This window comes from Pteropus vampyrus, unplaced genomic scaffold (assembly GCF_000151845.1).
Source record: "Pteropus vampyrus isolate Shadow unplaced genomic scaffold, Pvam_2.0 Scaffold85, whole genome shotgun sequence".
Classification (NCBI taxonomy): Eukaryota; Metazoa; Chordata; class Mammalia; order Chiroptera; family Pteropodidae; genus Pteropus; species Pteropus vampyrus.
Genome location: NW_011888866.1, coordinates 1,226,877 through 1,243,790, shown reverse-complemented (window position 1 = coordinate 1,243,790; position 16,914 = coordinate 1,226,877). Strand labels below are relative to the sequence as shown.

At 44.0% G+C, this 16,914-nt stretch overlaps 1 protein-coding gene across 2 annotated transcripts in view; it reads left to right on the top strand.

Annotated features, from left to right (window-relative positions):
• SNX1 (sorting nexin 1) overlaps positions 1-9,516 on the top strand; it is a 33,008-nt gene extending 23,492 nt beyond the window's left edge. For both annotated transcript variants that reach the window (XM_011363358.2, XM_011363356.2), the window contains exons 7-15: positions 644-722; positions 1,192-1,267; positions 3,108-3,221; positions 3,423-3,516; positions 4,588-4,793; positions 7,268-7,411; positions 8,010-8,090; positions 8,559-8,630; positions 9,076-9,516. In XM_011363358.2, coding sequence (XP_011361660.1) covers positions 644-722; positions 1,192-1,267; positions 3,108-3,221; positions 3,423-3,516; positions 4,588-4,793; positions 7,268-7,411; positions 8,010-8,090; positions 8,559-8,630; positions 9,076-9,126 — 917 coding nt within the window. In that variant the 3' untranslated portion in view covers positions 9,127-9,516. The remainder of the gene's footprint in view (positions 1-643; positions 723-1,191; positions 1,268-3,107; positions 3,222-3,422; positions 3,517-4,587; positions 4,794-7,267; positions 7,412-8,009; positions 8,091-8,558; positions 8,631-9,075) is intronic.
• Positions 9,517-16,914: the final 7,398 nt, after the last annotated feature.

Below are 16,914 nucleotides of genomic sequence, written 5' to 3'. Positions count from 1 at the left end.
TCTATTAACAGTATAGTCTTGTTAGAAAAAAAATATTTCCGATGTTTTCCTATATATTGCATGAGGTCTAGAGAAACAGACAGCAAGTTTTGACATGTTCTCTTTCTTTGGGTACAGGAGGTTCTGGTTTTAGCTTCCACAGAGTGTGTGTATGGGTGGGGGAGTGGATGAGTGATGTGTGTGTGTGTGTGTGCGTGTGTGTGTGCGTGCATGCGTGCGTGCGTGCACACACGATGCATGTGTCTATGTCTGTTGGTATCCAGGAATCTTAAACAATTGCTGTTCCTTCCAGATTGAAATGTAGTAAATAGAATGGGGATTAGGGTCGGTGGCGGGGAGGGGTGCGGGCAAGGAGCCTTCACATTACCATCAGTTATTTGATCTGTACTCAGAATCGCATGGCCACCTTTTAGAAAACACAGACTCTGCATGTCCGAGTTTAGAATCTTCAGTACTTCAAGTACTAGCTTAAAAATGACTCATGTAAAGAACCTTTTGTTCATTTCTGCTCATGACATAGAATTGACCTTTGCTTGTGTTTTGTAGTGCTGTTCTCATTACCTTTCCTCCTGTGGGCTTTTTTACAGGTTTATCCTTTTCATGATGATTATTGGTTATTTTTGCTTTTTAAATTCCATTCCAGGAATGACAAAAGTAAAAGTTGGGAAGGAAGATTCTTCTTCTGCAGAATTTCTTGAAAAACGGAGGGCTGCTCTAGAAAGGTAAGTGCCATACAACCATTTTCCTGAATAACACGAGAACTAGTGAGTAGCCGAAACCTGGTACTCAATTATGAGACATTCACTGGAGATAGTAGAGATGAGAAACTTGAATGAATTAAAGATTCACACCTCCATATTTTCTCTTAAGTTTTCCTAAGTCTTTTACCTTCCTACCTTTGGAACAAACAAGCTTCTTTTCTTTTCCCATCCTGGGTAGGCTGACAATCATATTCTTTTTCTTGGACAATCAAATGTGAATGGCTCTGAGGTCTCTTTCCGACTATTTTCCTTCCCTTTTTAGAAATGTGAAGAACATGAACTTGAATGTGCTTGCAAGCAGAGTCATACTTAAGTGCCTTATCTGAGGACATTTTAAAGTAATGAAAGACATTGTACCCCTGCCAGCACTGCATGACACCCAAAACTTTTGAGGCCAGCTTAACTAACTAGGTAACTGCTTACCCCGTAGGTACCTTCAGAGGATTGTGAATCATCCTACCATGTTACAGGACCCTGATGTCAGGGAGTTCCTGGAAAAAGAAGAGGTTAGTATTATATAGACTGAATTTCAAAGTTTATATCTGCCCCTGGTGAAATGAAACTCATTCATTCAACAGATATTTGAACACTTAACATGCGTATAGGCTAGTACCAGAGTATATCTAGTTTGTGAGCCCCTAAGAGTGACAGGTGTTTTTCAGCAGTTGAAATAAAAGAAGCTCTGCCTCTAGTCAAAAGCAACTGGTTGTAGAGGTCACACTGCAACATAGTTTTGTCTTACTGGATCAACAGAATGATCTATTTGACAAGTCCATGGCTTGTCTTTCATAGGTTACTACTTGGCTCAAATTGAGTACTTTTTTTGTGCCAGAATCTGAGAGGTGTTGGTTCAAAACAGTTACCACAAACCACAGAACTGCCATGTAGCAAAAGTATTGATTCAAGTGGACAGTCTTTTTTTACAGGCTATGTGTAAGCTATTTTTTATTGTGAAAAATTGGAGACAGCCCAATTGTTAACAATCGAAGAATTAAGTAAAATATATCAATAAATACTTTGTGCTCATCATAAACAGAAAGTATACAGAAATGTTCATATGTATTTGCTGGAAGCATATATTACATGCATTATAAAAGGCAAAACATGAAACAGCATGAAGATGACAGCTGTAGAAATATGTTAGTCATTAAGGATCAAAAGAAACTGTAATAAAACAATGTTGTATCTCATAGGAAAGAAAACTAGAAGGAAATAAATGACAGTGTAGAACTATCATTTTGTATTTTTTAAAAATTTATTTTTATTATGGTGACATTGGTTAATGGTTATTTATTTTTATTTCTAAAATTTTCTTTAATTTGCATATCATGTATAGTATTCTAATGAAGAAAATGCTACTAAGTATATGGGTATTTTCCCCCCAAAATGGAATTTTTTTAATTAATTCTTTTCATTCCTCTTTTGGGATTTCTAAATTCGTTCTTCCTTTTCATCCACTCATCCCCACTTCGTACCCCTAGAACAGGGTTTGTGTACAGTGGCACTATTGACACTTTGGGCTGGGTCATTCTTTGTTGTAGGTGGGCTGTCCTGTCATTGTAAGTTAGCACCATCCCTGGCCTCTATCCACTAGATGCCAATAAGAAACCCCTTCCCACTTTTAACAACCAAAATTACCTCCAGACATGGCCAAACGTCCCCTGGGGTGGGCAAAATGGCCCCATGTTGAGAACTACTGCCTTAAGAATCCTGAGCACTAAATCTAATTTTTCAGCATGGTGTACTGTGCGTACTATAGATTCTTCAGCATCCCTTCCATGCCTCAGGAAAACAGCAGTAAGACAGAACCAATCAAATTGTAAATATTTAACGTGCTTGGCTTAATTAAATCATCCCCAAAAGTAGCCTCAATCTGAATAAATATGCTCCTGTCCTTGGATCTTTGTTCACTGGGGAAAATTCAGTTGGAATCATAGCATACCTTCAAAGTCTTTCAAGACATTAAATCCAGCTGTGTGCAGAATATGGTAATCCAAAAGAACTTTTGACTTTTAACAAAAGCATGCTTGGTATTTAAGCATTTCATGCCTGGTTGGGCAGACAATCTCAATGTGAGGTCACCTGGCCACATTCACAGTCTACTTACTTTCTGCACACAATATCAAAAGCTGAAAATTTTGCCAATTCTGTTTAATGTGGTCCTTTGATTTTTCTTTCTATACATGCCGGTGATGGGTTTGTTTAACTGCCTTTGAAAACAATGGTCTACAGTTCAAATAATGTGTTTGGCGAGTTTGGGGAATGCCACCTTATGGATACTGATTCTTCTGAACCTAAAATAGGGGCAGCAGATAACTTGCCATCCCTGCCTTCTTGGTCTTGTAGCTGCCACGTGCTGTGGGTACCCAGACATTGAGCGGCGCTGGTCTCCTCAAGATGTTTAACAAAGCCACAGACGCAGTCAGCAAAATGACCATCAAGATGAATGAATCAGACATTGTGAGTAGCCCTGTGCCTCTCAGCTTTCTCTATCCCTTCAGGCTTATGAGTTGGAAACTGAGGAGTCTTAAAATTTTTGAGATTAGAGACTTTCTTTCAAAGATAATTCAGTCCCTTTTTAAAAAAAAACTACTAAGGAAAGATTGTTCTCTATACCTATATGAGTAGCCTCCATTAAAGCTCTGGGCTTGTGTGTTTCAGTGGTTTGAGGAGAAGCTCCAGGAGGTAGAGTGTGAGGAGCAGCGCTTACGGAAACTGCATGCTGTTGTAGAAACTCTAGTCAACCATAGGAAAGGTAATAACCTCTGAAATGCAGCTGGGGGAAATTGATGTCTCCGGTGAGCTGGAGCTGGGAGGGCACACTGTTCCCAAGCCTTTCAGACATTCAAGTTGAAATTCTCAGCCCACCTGGTCTTTGATGTTCTGATCAAAAAGATATGCCTTGTTATCTCCTGGCAGGAAACATGACTCGGCCATTATGGGCATTGTACTTTCTACTTGGGAAGGGCACAGGGAAGCTGTCCCGGATACAGCTTGACCTTGGACACGGGCTTTTGTTGGTACGGTTTGAGTTGGTGGGTTATATTCACAGATATATACTACATGGTCAAATGAGTAATTTGTAAATGTAAGAAAATGAGTTATGTCTCCTAACCATTCTTAACTTTTCTTTCGTGAGATTTGCTTAAGACCTAGTAAAATTTATCAAGTTTGAATGCTTTCCTTTGCTGCCTTTTACATGCCGATTATCGGAAATCTAAACAGGCAAAAAAACCTATTAGAATGAGGCCAGTGTAAGGGTAGGCAAAAAATGGCCCAGTCCATGGGCCAAGTCTGGCCCTGGGTCATTGCTAAGCTAGCATGGTTTTTACATTTTTAAAGGGGTGAGTAAAAAAAGAGAGTACAAGTAAGACCATTTGTGGCCTGCAAAGCTTAAACTATCTGGCCCTTCACATAAAAAGTTTGTGCTGCTGTAGAACATGCAAAACTATATTCAATGTGCACATCATTTACGCTGTTGCAGACAGACTTCTTATTGCGAGCTTTACCATAAGAAAGCAGAATCATTCCTTTGGCCTGTTTATATTAAGTGGCCCCTGGCTCTCCAGGAATATTGGAGCTGTTGCTTCCAGGTAGGCCTAACCTACTGAAACATGACAGCAGGTACCCCTCCCTGCTCGTGTGACCAACCAAGCTGCATTCTCCTCACTTTCTGAATATAGTTAGCTGTGTTATAAGTGACTGGGTCACAGAGCTCGTACTTGCTGGATATGCACAGGGCAGCATTGCCGAGACATGCCTGCAGTGCCAGCTGACTTGTCCCTTTACCTTGTGAGATGAGAGGCCTCTGCTGTCTTCCTTCCAGAGCTAGCGCTGAACACAGCCCAGTTTGCAAAGAGTCTAGCCATGCTCGGGAGCTCAGAGGATAACACAGCATTGTCACGGGCACTCTCCCAGCTGGCTGAGGTGGAAGAAAAAATTGAACAGCTCCACCAGGAACAGGCCAACAATGACTTCTTCCTCCTTGCCGAGCTCCTAAGTGACTACATTCGCCTCCTGGCCATAGTTCGAGTAAGCTTCTGTTTCCTTTCCTCTTTCTCATCCCCTTGATTTAATTTGTCTTTCCTTTGCTCTTCCCCTTCCCAAGAAAGTTTCATCCATTATACCTCAAAATAGGTGTAACTTTTCTTATTCTCAAGAAAGAAAGTATCCTGTGAACCAAAAAATCCATTTAACTACTAGCTAGATATCATTAAGTTATTTTGAGGCCCACAGCCAGTTTTTTAAATGCGTTAGGAGAAAAGACCACTCTTGAATTTCCAGATAGACTCCTCCTTATTGTTGAAGCTGCACAGCATCCTCTATGCTCCTTTCTTTAAGCAAGGCTTATTACAGAACTGCCGTCTTGTCCCCCTGGAGCAGTGACTTCCTCAGTCCTTTGCTCTTTGCCTCCTTAACAGTAAGCGGTGGCTTTGCCCTGGTAGGAGCTCTTGCTGGCTTCCACTTGTCCTCCAGTGTGAGCAGTCAGGTAACTACATGGAACTGGCTTGGCATTGCATGGAGGAGTGTGGCCAGGGGGCTGAGAGAGCTTGTCACCAGAGCCCTTTGTGTGCTGCGCTGACCACACTGGTAACAACACTGCAGCCTGCCCCTCAGGTCAAGCACCTCCCCTTCTCTCCTGGTGACCGGGACAGTATGGTTTCCCATGACCTTTCAGAGCAGCCATGGAAGCTTCACTAGGCAGTGGTATTAGCTCTCGCATGACCTCCCTGAGACAGAAGAAAAAGCCAGGAGGGAGCCTGGCACTTGTCCTGTGAAGGCCGAGGTCTGCCCTTCGGGCTTGGGAGTCTCTTAGTTAGAACAGAGACTAACTTAGAGACTCCCAAGTCCACTCCCCATCCCTAACATCTCCGTGACCAGGGAGCTTCTGTGTTGTCAAGAGCGGAGCTGCTCCCAGTAGGGCTCTCATTTCCTCAGGAGTAGAGTTGCTCAGTATAGCCTGTGGGATTGTTCATTGTCCTCTCCTTTTGCTGTTTGATTTCTCCCTTTGCTGTTTGATTTGCTGCTAACTCCAGAGTGATGAGAGGCTGGAAAAGTAGCCTGCTTTGGAATTCTTAGAACTGGTCAGACCACTTAGACTGGAGAGCCATCCCAGGGAAGGGCGCTCTCTGGGGAAGCTTTCAGAGAAGAGTATTGTTTGGGATCCCTGGAGAGCATGGTGCTTGGCTATGACCCCTAGGCAGGGTGAGCCCATATGGATGGAGTGAGGGAGGCCTAACGTTGATCTCCAGATGCTGGGGCAGCACGCTGTAGAGCCCAGAACCACAAGCTGGGCTTTTCTCTGGTCTTGGAGAAAAAGCTGACGGAGGGATTGGAGAGATGAGCAGATATTTCTTTTCTGCTCTTTCCTGAACCTGGGGCTGCTGCACCACTGTTACCCTGGGGGTTAGGCTTGAGTCTTACTTGGATATGAGGTCACCCTCTACCTAATCCTTTGACATTGAACAGTTAAGAAATTTTAGGTGAGCAGCAGTGACACTGCTGGGGAAAGTGAATTTGGTGGCATTTTCACTTTTTAAGTTTCAAGTTTTGGCAAAGGCCTGTACTAAGGAGGCCTAGAAAACATCTAGGGAACTTTAGCAGGGAAGGGGAGCAAATGGAACAAGGCTGGGAGACTGGCTACAGGCACAGATCTTTCGCCCAAGCTGTCTCTTAAAGCCTGCAAAGCCATTGGGGATGGGGGATGGTTCGATTAGGCCAACAACTGTCCTTGGGAAATGCTGATTCTAGTCCGGGGACTGGAACCAGGGAAAACCAGCAAGTGGATTTTGAGGAGCTTCTTGGGGGCCTTTCTAGCCTAGAGCAGTTGAGTGTGTTGAATAGGATGAAATTGGTATGTCTTTGTGGTGGCTTTAAATGTTTAACGATCTGTTTAGCTAACCTGGTATACTCTTTGGGTGTCAGTTTAAAGGTTGCTTCTTTAGATTGGCCTTCCCAGATATATCTCCCAGGCTGTTAGGTCCCCAGTTTTATTATAGTACCCTGCTTATGTTTTCTGTACTCTGCATACTTGCAATTATTTATTGGTAATTATTAATATAATGTTGACCTTTTCTATTAGATTATGAGCTAGCTCCATGAAAACAGAACCATGTGTTTCATTCCCCACTGTATTCTTAGTTCCTGGCACATGGCTGTCAATCAGGAAAAGCAGATAGATTTGTGGACTAACTGATCTGAGGGAGGCCGTTCAGAAGCCATAGTATTGGGCACTGGCATCAGGCCACTGATTGTGCTCCCAGCCATCCAGCTTTGGGAGTAGCATGAAGCAGCTTGGCACTGGCCCACTGGAGGCTTGGAGAGGAGTCTTACCTCAGCTTGTGCTTTTTGACATTAAACTTCAGCTGGGCACTAATGCTCTGCTGCAGAACCTGCCCTGCTCGGTCTTTCCCTGGCCCAGCTGCTAGGAGAGCCCCTGAGGCAGAGCCAGTGGAGCTCCTGAAGGGCTGGTTGTGCTCTTCTTCCCCAAACCCCCACCCCCACAGGCTGCCTTCGACCAGCGCATGAAAACATGGCAGCGTTGGCAGGATGCTCAAGCCACACTGCAGAAGAAGCGGGAGGCTGAGGCTCGGCTATTGTGGGCCAACAAGCCTGACAAGCTGCAGCAGGCCAAGGATGAGATTGTAGAGGTGAGGCCCCCAAGGTAGCCCTGCAGGAGTGTTCTGCTGGTTCCTGAATGAGCTTTGGTCCCATCCTACCCAGATGTTTGGAACTCCGCAGCAGGCAAGAGAGCTGTTTAAGTCTAAAGGACAGTGTCTGCTGGGCATGCCTCTGAGAATGAGTCTAGGAGTCCAAGTTTACTTTGAGGCCTGGCACTCCTTCTCTCTTCCCATTTCACCCAGACTTGCCAAGTGAGGATCTCTGTCAGAGGGGTCCTGGCTGGGTCTTTGAAAAGCTCCAGGTGATTCAGATATGTTCCCTCATGAGAACTAAATCACTTTTCTGGAGATCCCAACCCTGCTTGTAAGTATCTAACCCAGAGGCTCTGGAGTAACAGAGCTTTCCCAGAGACGAGGCTTGGCCTGGGGTACCAAGGATCTCTTTTCCAGCTAGCCCTAAAGGTGGCCTCCTGTTGGACTCTGACTTACATGCTAAATCTCCACATATAGCATCTGATCTTACCCAGAGGGGCCGACAGGCAGAATGACCAATTAAGGTCTCATATATAGAATTTCTGTCTAAAGGCAAAGACCTAATAATGATCTTTTCTTTCCTCTTTCTTTCCAGTGGGAGTCGCGGGTGACTCAGTATGAAAGGGACTTTGAAAGGATTTCAACTGTGGTCCGAAAAGAAGTGATACGGTTTGAGGTGAGGTAGAAGATCTTACTTCTTGCAGGTGTGCAGTGCCTGCTATAGTAGGGGTTTCGGTTTTGTCCGAGTCTGTTGAGTAGAGACAGATGGAGTTGCCAGGGACTTGGCAGTTGTGAACTGGTGTGGCCATGTTTGTGTGTCTTTGTGTTTGTGAGCTTGTTCCTAAGGCATAATGGTTGTCCTACACTTGTTTCTGGACCAGAAAAATTAGACACAAAACAAAGCTTGCAGTTGTCACATACCTCTGGTCCCCTGTCCTGTCTCCTCCCCTTCCTTATACCCTGCCATGCAGGAAAGCCTTGCAAGACCTTGGCAGAGGCTGTCTGACTGGAAATTATAGCTATTCCAGCCTCTGGCTCTACTTCCTGAGGCTCTTCTTGTTTGGCTTTAGTCAATAATAAATCCTATCAAAAGGGGAAGAAGCAACTATCTTGGGTGATCAGTGTAGAATCCTGTCTCCTATAGAAAGAGAAATCCAAGGACTTCAAAAACCACGTGATCAAGTACCTTGAGACACTCCTGTACTCACAGCAGCAGGTATGTAAGTTATGCATGTCTTTCATCCTCTATGACTGCTCTAGAGGCCATCTGCCTACTTGTGGCTTTGTGACAGAATGGCTGGCTCTGCTTCTGGGGAGGCTGCGCCCAGCTATAATCAGTGATTCAAAGTAGGCCCTGTTGCTCTATCATGAAGCATCCAGTAGTCTTTTGCTAAGCAGGGTTCTTCCTCTGGGGCAGACCCAGCACTGTCTTCAGAGATTGCCCGAAGTCTAGAGAGATGTAAGGACAACGTGGCTGCTGGCCAGTCTTTCCCAAGGTCTACTCTTAGCTTAGCCATTTCCTCAGCTCAGCCTCAGCTAAGGCCTCCCTTTGGATGGCTGAGGCACTTGGGGGAATGTTGTGGCACTGTGCTTGCTCCCCTCCCAGCATCAGGCTCTGCCACTAGATAGGGGTACTGCTTACTGTCCCCACTTCTTTGCAGCTGGCAAAGTACTGGGAAGCCTTCCTTCCTGAGGCAAAGGCCATCTCCTAATGGACCAAGAACACCAGAGCCCACCTGCCTGACGCTGCCTTTTTATACACTGCCCTCCTCCACCTCTGCTGGACCCCAGCGATGTATCCTGCCTAGCCCGGACTTCACCCCTTTCTTCCCGACCCCATGACCAAGCTGTCCCCAGTCACTCTAACCATTACTTCATTTAGCTTCCATATATATTTTCTTACCTGAGAGAATAGTTTCTTGCTTTAAGCAAAAGACCTATAATAGGTGGTGGAATTATGGGATAGGGGTGGAGTATTGATATAAATATATAAATACAAATGTATATTTTTCAGGATGTGGTTAGGAACTGGGAATAACGTTTTCTGTTACTCCTGATGGTGCCATGAAAAGATTATGTAATAAAATATTTTAAAATCAGGTCACATGACTCAGAATGGTGGTGCTTTTTGCTTTAGGCTGGGGTGCAGTTGGGAAGTCCTTGAATATTCCTAAGCCCAAGACGCTGCCCAGGTAGAGGAAGTTTCTCTCCACAGGAGTTCACAACCTTTTGCTGCTGCTTCCTTTTTGCTATGGAACTGGAGTTCCTTTTTCGCTATCTACCTCACCTACATGTTCCGAGAGGCTCTTAATCTGTTTAATTCCTATTCCTACTTTAGAGAAGGAGTTTTAAAGATGTCTCTTATACTAAGAGGGACAAAACTGATTCTTCTGCAAAGGAGGCAGCCTTTCAGATGCCCAGGTTGCTCTGAGTCTCACCTTCTGATAGCCAAGTCTTGTTTTCTGAACTTATTTTTGCCACCCATCAAAACACAGTCCTCAAAAGTATAAAGGACTGATAAGGATTTAACTCTTTATCCCCATAAATAAGAGCCAGGCACTCTGCTTCTAGGTAAGGTCATCCAAGAGTTCCTAAACCTTTTGAGTTTCCAAGAAGCTTTACTGTCTTTGCCCAGGAGGGAACATGCCATCAAGAGCTCCTGAGTGTTGACAGCACAAGCTGAGGGCCTTCAAAGGGGTCTCTGTACTGCCCTGGCCAGAGAGGCCCGGATGCGCTTTTACTGGGCTTTCTCTTAGCTGTGTCCACAGCTGCTTAAGCTCGGTGGTCAGAGGGACTGCCACGCTGTTCAGTGGGGCGCACCTGGCAGACGACCTACCTACCAAAGGAGCTTTGCCACTCCCAGCCCCACCACCCGCAAAGATGCCTCTATCCTAGGCTCTCCTGACCTGCTCTGTCAGTTCTCTTTGGTGGGTGGTTAAAGTTGAGGGAGGGGCAGCCTGAGGCAAGAGAATCCAGTAAACAGTACTGATTTCCAGTATAGGGCCTGAGGGTGTGGGATATGCCAGTGCTGGCAAGTACTGTTTTCATCAGGTCGATATTTTAGAAAAAGTCACTCAATTTCTTCCTATTTATTACAACTTTTGATTTTATCCTTCTAGTCTTTTTTATATGATTGCTTTTGCATAGTTGTAATAGTATACACATAAAATATTTTTATTTTATTCAACACTATACATATTATAAGCATTTTTTCTATATTGTTATATGTCGTCACAAACTTTATTTGTAAGGCTGTGTCATTGTAAGGCTTCCATAGAGTGTACCATAATTTTGACTCATCTCTTGTTGTTGGTTTCTTTTTTTTTTTTTTTTGGTAACTTTTTACATTTTAATATAATTTCAAACTTATAGAAAAGTTGCAGGACTATCTTAAAGAACTCCCATATATCCTTTACCCAAATTTCCCAAGTGTTTAGATTTTACCTGATATGCTTTATGACTTAATGATTTGCTTCATTTATATATACATGTATTTTCTGAGTCATTTGAGAGTAAGTTGCATACATTGCATCCCTTTACCCCCAAAACTTCACTATGCATTTTGTTAAGAACAGGGACAGTCCCTCATAACTTATAACCATAAGTACAGTTATCAAAATTAGGAAGTTTAACACTGATATAATAAATACTGTTATCTAACCCATAGTCCATTTTCAAATTTTGTCATTTGTCCCAGTAATGTCCTTTATAGCAGTTCCCTTTTTCTTGTTACAGGATCCTGTGTTACAGCTAAATGTAACACATGATTACATGTGTCTATTTTAATCCAGAAGAGTTCCTCAGCCTTTTATTACCTGGGCATTTCTGAAGAACACAGGTCAGATATTCTGTAGCATGTGCTTCACTTTGGGTTGGTCTCATGGTTCCCGTGACTAGATTAAGGTTTTGCATACTGGCAGGGACATCACGAAGTGATGTGTCCTTGGTGCACCTTAAGTTGGCATATGATGTCGATTGGTCCGTTAATGCTGAAGTTAACTCTGATCACTTGGTTAACTTGATGTCTTACCAGATTTCTCCACTTTAAATTTACTATATTCACCTTTGTAATTAACAAGTAATTTGTGGAGAGAGATTTTGAGATCATGTAATTATTTTGTTCCTCATCAAATGTGATTTTCTAACACCATAATTCTACATTTGTTGGTTGGCATTCTATTTCTAAAAAATATCTTTTCTCCCTGCTTATTAATCTGCTTATTTATCAATATGGATGAATGGATTCCTATTTTACTCAAAATTGCAAGCCTTTGTATTGATTTATTTTGATTCTCAATCCATCCCAGATTTCTAGCAGCCTCCTGTGCCTTTTTAACACTTCCTCACTTTCTGGCTTAACAAAATGTTCCAGGCTTATCTTCTGTCTTTCCTGCCCCAGCCCTGGAATCAGCCATTTCTCCAGGAAATCTTGATTCCTTTTAATGGTGAAATATATTTAGAAACCAAGATCCGGGTGCTGAGTGTGCTCACTGCTACTGGCGTATCATTTCTTCTAGGCCTGGCTGAAGAGCAAGGAAATAAATATAAAGATAGAGAAATATGGAGAGAGATAGAGATATATAATCTAAAGAACTAGGTATTAAAAATCATGAATTCACACTGATACTTCCAGCCTAGCCCCATAGGATTGATTGATTCTAATCTTTCTTTTCTATATTCAAACTCTTCTCCAAATAAACTTTATTTTAAAACTTCCTCCTTGCTTTGTTATGCTTTGTTATGTTCCATCCAATGATCATCTTGATGTAAGTGTTTTTATAATTTCCTTGGGATGACTCTCCTCTTGTTTCAGAACTTTCTCCTCAGCCTCCCACATCCTGAGGGCTGGGTGTCTTCAGGAACCTTGAATTTCTATATAGAGCTTGTAGACCTGGAAATCAAGAAGGGGTTAAGAGTATTGAGCCAGAGGCTTGTACAGGGGATAGTTGCACAAAAGGAGTCATTCCATCTGGGGACTCAGGAGGAAGAGATCTGTGGAGAATGGGATGCTTGAACTGTATCTTAAAGGTGCAGAGGTGTTTGCTCCTTCTACTGAACTATTCTGCCTCCCTATGCCCTGGTAGGGGGAGGTGGGCACGTCTAGGGAAATGCAGGTAGCTCAGGGTGGCTGGAATCAAGTCAGTGGGGCAGCCCATGGGAAAGGGATGAGCAGAAGCCGGGTCACAAAGTACCTGATGTGACTTTTGAGGCACTTTAAACATTACCCTGGAAGTGTGTGGGGTTACTGAAGGGACTTAAAGCAGGAAATAACATGGTCATATTTGTGATTTAGACATCAGGTTTGAGACTGGAAGCAAGGAGAGCAGCCAGGCTCATCTTAGCCAGCCAGAGAGCTAGGGAAAGCAATAATGGGGTTGGAGCTCAAGGGAGGGGTTTAGGAAGTGGAGATGGAGCCACTGGGATTTGGTCTCTTGAGGGAGAAAGTGGAAACTAGCATGAGCCGCAGGTATCTGGTATGGATTTCGGGGTAGACAGTGAAGCCCTTCATGACACAGGTAACAGGAGAGACCGAAACAGATTTAAAGCAGAATGAAGGGCAAGCAGTGAGGACAGTGAGTACTGCTGACCCTGTGCTTAAGAGGCTCCTCTGAATGGGAAGGGAGACATGCTGAGAGGTGGGGAGATACAAAGTGAAAGAAGGCTTTGTTTTGTTTAAAGGCGAGTCAGACTTAGCATGTTAATAAAATTCAAAGGAGAGAAAGGAAACAGCAGTAAGAGCCCTATCTGGAAGCAAATGCACAGAGCAGGGAGCGGAAAAGAAAGATGGGGGAGGGGCGGGTCAGAGAGTAAAGGTCTCCTGCTTGATAATTTTCAGTTTAGGGATGTCTTGTTTACCTATTTTGAGTCAGATGATTTAGAGAAGAGGTGTGGAGATGAGTCTACACTTGCCTGGTTATTTCCCCCTAAGAATCTCTCTGGGCTCCAGAGTCCTGAAGATAAGGACTTAAAACCTGGAGGGACCCCAACCTTCAGTACAAAGTATTTATAACTGAACTCTTTCCAGAAGATTTTCATTCTGAATGCACCTGTAGCTGGAAATCCTAAAAAAAAAAAAAAGAATGTCTTTCCAGCTCAAGTTTTAAAAACAGAGAAGAAAATGGAAATCTAAAGATGGGACAAGGAACTGATTGAGAGAGCGTGGTGATGGAAGGAGTGGCCTTTGCTGAGCATGCTTAGGGCCCACATGGATCAAAGACCATGAGTTTTGAGGGATATAGGCCCCGAGGTGGTGGGATTGTCATCAGTCCTCAGCAGCCTGAGGGAACAGGAAAGGAAGGGGAAGATAATGATGATCCCTCCCAGAACAAAGGACACACCTTTGCTACAACTGGCACATGCCCAGCCTAAACACTTAGTCTTCTGAGATACTGGCTAAGATTCTCTGCTTCTTGTTTGGGTAGAGTCAGTCCTGAGCCAAGGTTTAGATACGGTGAGAACTGCTCATCCCCATCTTCTGGCCCCTGAGGATGGTGTGTACCTCAACTGCCAATGTTTTGTTATTCAGTTGTGTGGTTTCATGTTGGCTCTCTCCCCCAAACAATAAACTCTCTGACTGATAGAGCTTTATAACTCCTTGGCTCCAGCAGAGATTTGGGCTTAGAATAGTACCAAATAGATAACTGTTGAATATTCTCCAATTGCAGACTGCTACCTGGCATTCATAGCCTCCTGTGAGAGGACCCCAGTTTACCTTTCCTTGTTTACCTCCTAGTCCTTCATAACCATGCTGAAACCTTATGGAAACTGATTCTAAATATGCTCTTTCCTTTCTCACTTCCATGTAGCCTAAGGAGTCTTCATTAATGATGGGTTTACACCTGAAGCATCTCAGCTCCCATCCCTCTCTTCAGTCTCAGCCACGCCTGTCTGAAACAGTGTGCATATTGTGGATGGGGGTGTAGGTATCTAGAGAGGGAGGCCATTGGCCAGTGTATCAGAACATTCACAGGGGATTCTCATAGACACTTCTAGAAACCAGGTCCATGAAGGAGACTATGCAAAGATGCCCATCACAGCATTGTTTACAGTTATAAAAACTGAAGTTGATCTAAATGTACAGCAGGAAGGGATTAAATGAATTATGGTACGTAATACAATTGGATATTATATAATCATTGGAGATGATATATAGCTATATTCATTGACAAGGAAAACATTTTTGAGTGAAAAAAGTAGGTTATAGAATTATATGTATGGTCCACATCTATATAAAATTATATATATGGGAAGGATGTAGATTGAATTGTTAACTATGGTTGCCTCCAGGGTTGGAATTTTGCATGATTTAAAATTTTTATACCATTTTATGTTGCTTGGAATTTCTATGTATTATTTTATAATCATAAAAATTAAATAAAGCTATTTTTATTATGGGAAAACAATCCAGTCCATCCTTTGAGGCCTACTTTATATGTACATTCTCTGGGAAGCTTTCTTTGACCCACTTTCCATCCTACCCCCAGACTAGAATGGGAGCCCAGCCTCCTTTATAGCTCTTGGCAAGGCACTATCTTAAACTTTGGTATTTCTCACCCTTGTGTGTAATGCTATCTCTGAGATGATCTCATTAGCCTCCTGGGCTCTGAACTCCTTAAGATCATGGACTGTAGTTCTTTCTTCTCTGGGTGCCCTCCTCCACCCCGAAAGGCAGACTGAGGGGCAGTGGCTGCCCTTAAGCTTGGTGATTATTATTTTATGAGCCAATAGGCCAAGGTGTTGGGGTTTTTCAAGCGATAATAGAAGTCAGGCCTGATTTGGGGTTTAGTAGGCATTGCTGTGGTTGGCAAGATTGGTGCTCAGGTGCCCCAGGTAGGGCCTGCAGGCTTGCCTCCTCCCCTTTGCTCTCCTTGTCCAGTTGTGGAAATGCACCTGTGGCTGCCCACCTGTGGCTGTGGTGACCAAACCTCTGGGACAGAAAGCTCCTCCCCCCGCTAAGGCTGCTCAGAGCAAGCCAGCTGCTCAGCCTCCATAGGATGTACTTTGTCTGGGTACAGAAAAACCCCAAAGAAAAACCCTGTCCAATTTGAGGTAGGACCTTTCCCTAAAGGGATGTGACGATTGTTTCCAAATGACTGCCCCCTCCTAGCTTCAGTGCTCTCAGCTTCCTCTTCCATTTTGAGTGACAGCAGTGACAACCTCAGGGGCCCAACCAGTATGTTTCTCCACTGGAACATCAGCAGCCTCACCAGAAAATGGTAAGGTACCTGGCAGCTAGGAGCAGGTACAGGGCAGGGTCCAGACTGTCCCTGATAGTCCCTTCCCCCCCACGGCCTAACAGTAAGAGCTGTCATGTGTTAAACACCTATTCTGTGCCAGAGTGCTCGGGGCTTCGAAACCTCCCTCACCATGTCCCTGCAAGGTGGGCATTATTATCTCCAAAGACTAAGGCTTAGAGACCTTAAGAAGCTTGCCAAAGTTCACACTCCAGAGCTAAGACTTGAACCCAAACTACCCGACTCAGCTTATCTGCTGTACTGTATCCCACATGATCCATAGAGGGTGAACAATAAGAACCTAGATGTTAACCCACTAAATTGTTTTCTTAAAGACCTTAATAAATTCATATAATAGGCCTGTTAAGGACAAGTTACCCACCTCACCTTGTAAGCATTTGAGCTTCTCTGACCCCTGTGAGATATTCTCTCCCTAGACATGCAGTGTGTGGCCCAGTTTGGTAGCAGGAGCAGAGTCTGGAAGACAGAGAAACAGCTTGGGTGAGTAGCTGGGGACCATTAATGCTGAGAAACCACAGACAGTAGAGTGGGCTAGAGTGGGAGGCTAGAGAACTTCCATTCCAATCTTTGAGGCCTGGGGCTGCAGCCCTTTCTGGCCTTTGGCAAGCCTTTCCCGTTGTCCTCAGTTCTTGGCCCCACAGCTCTCTTCACGATAAAACCCCATGACTTGAGAGTATCTGTGCACGTCTTTGTTCCTTGAACCCAAGTGCTGGGCACACCAGAGGGACTGATTGGTTGGTCCACTGACATTCACTCTTGAGGGGTACTCAGAGTTGTTGTAGCACCAAAACCCACTCCACTGGGAAGCTGTGCTGCCTTAGATGCCAAGTAGCTGGGGTCTCTGCCAGCTCCCCCTGCTCCAGCCCTGGCTCAGGTTGTCTGAAGCAGCTGAGCTGCCTCTTGTCTGGGCAGGGGACAGTTGACCCGTAGGATTGACACTGCTCGCTGGGACTGGAGCCTACCTGTCCCCTGAGAAGCAGGTCACCAGCCTACCCTGAGCCAAACTGTGCTTTCGGGTCTCAGGCAGGACATGCTTGTCAGAGGTGCCTTCCTAATATAGCCTCTCCAGGGCCCACTTCCCCTCACACCTCAGGTTCCTCATCTGTGAAATAAAGAGTCTAGACTAGCTCAGTAATTTAAAATGTTTTAGCAGCAGAACTATTTTTTTTTAGACATCTACACCAAAGTCCAGTATTTCAAACATGAAAATATTATTTCAAATTTATAAGATATGCTTATTAAAAA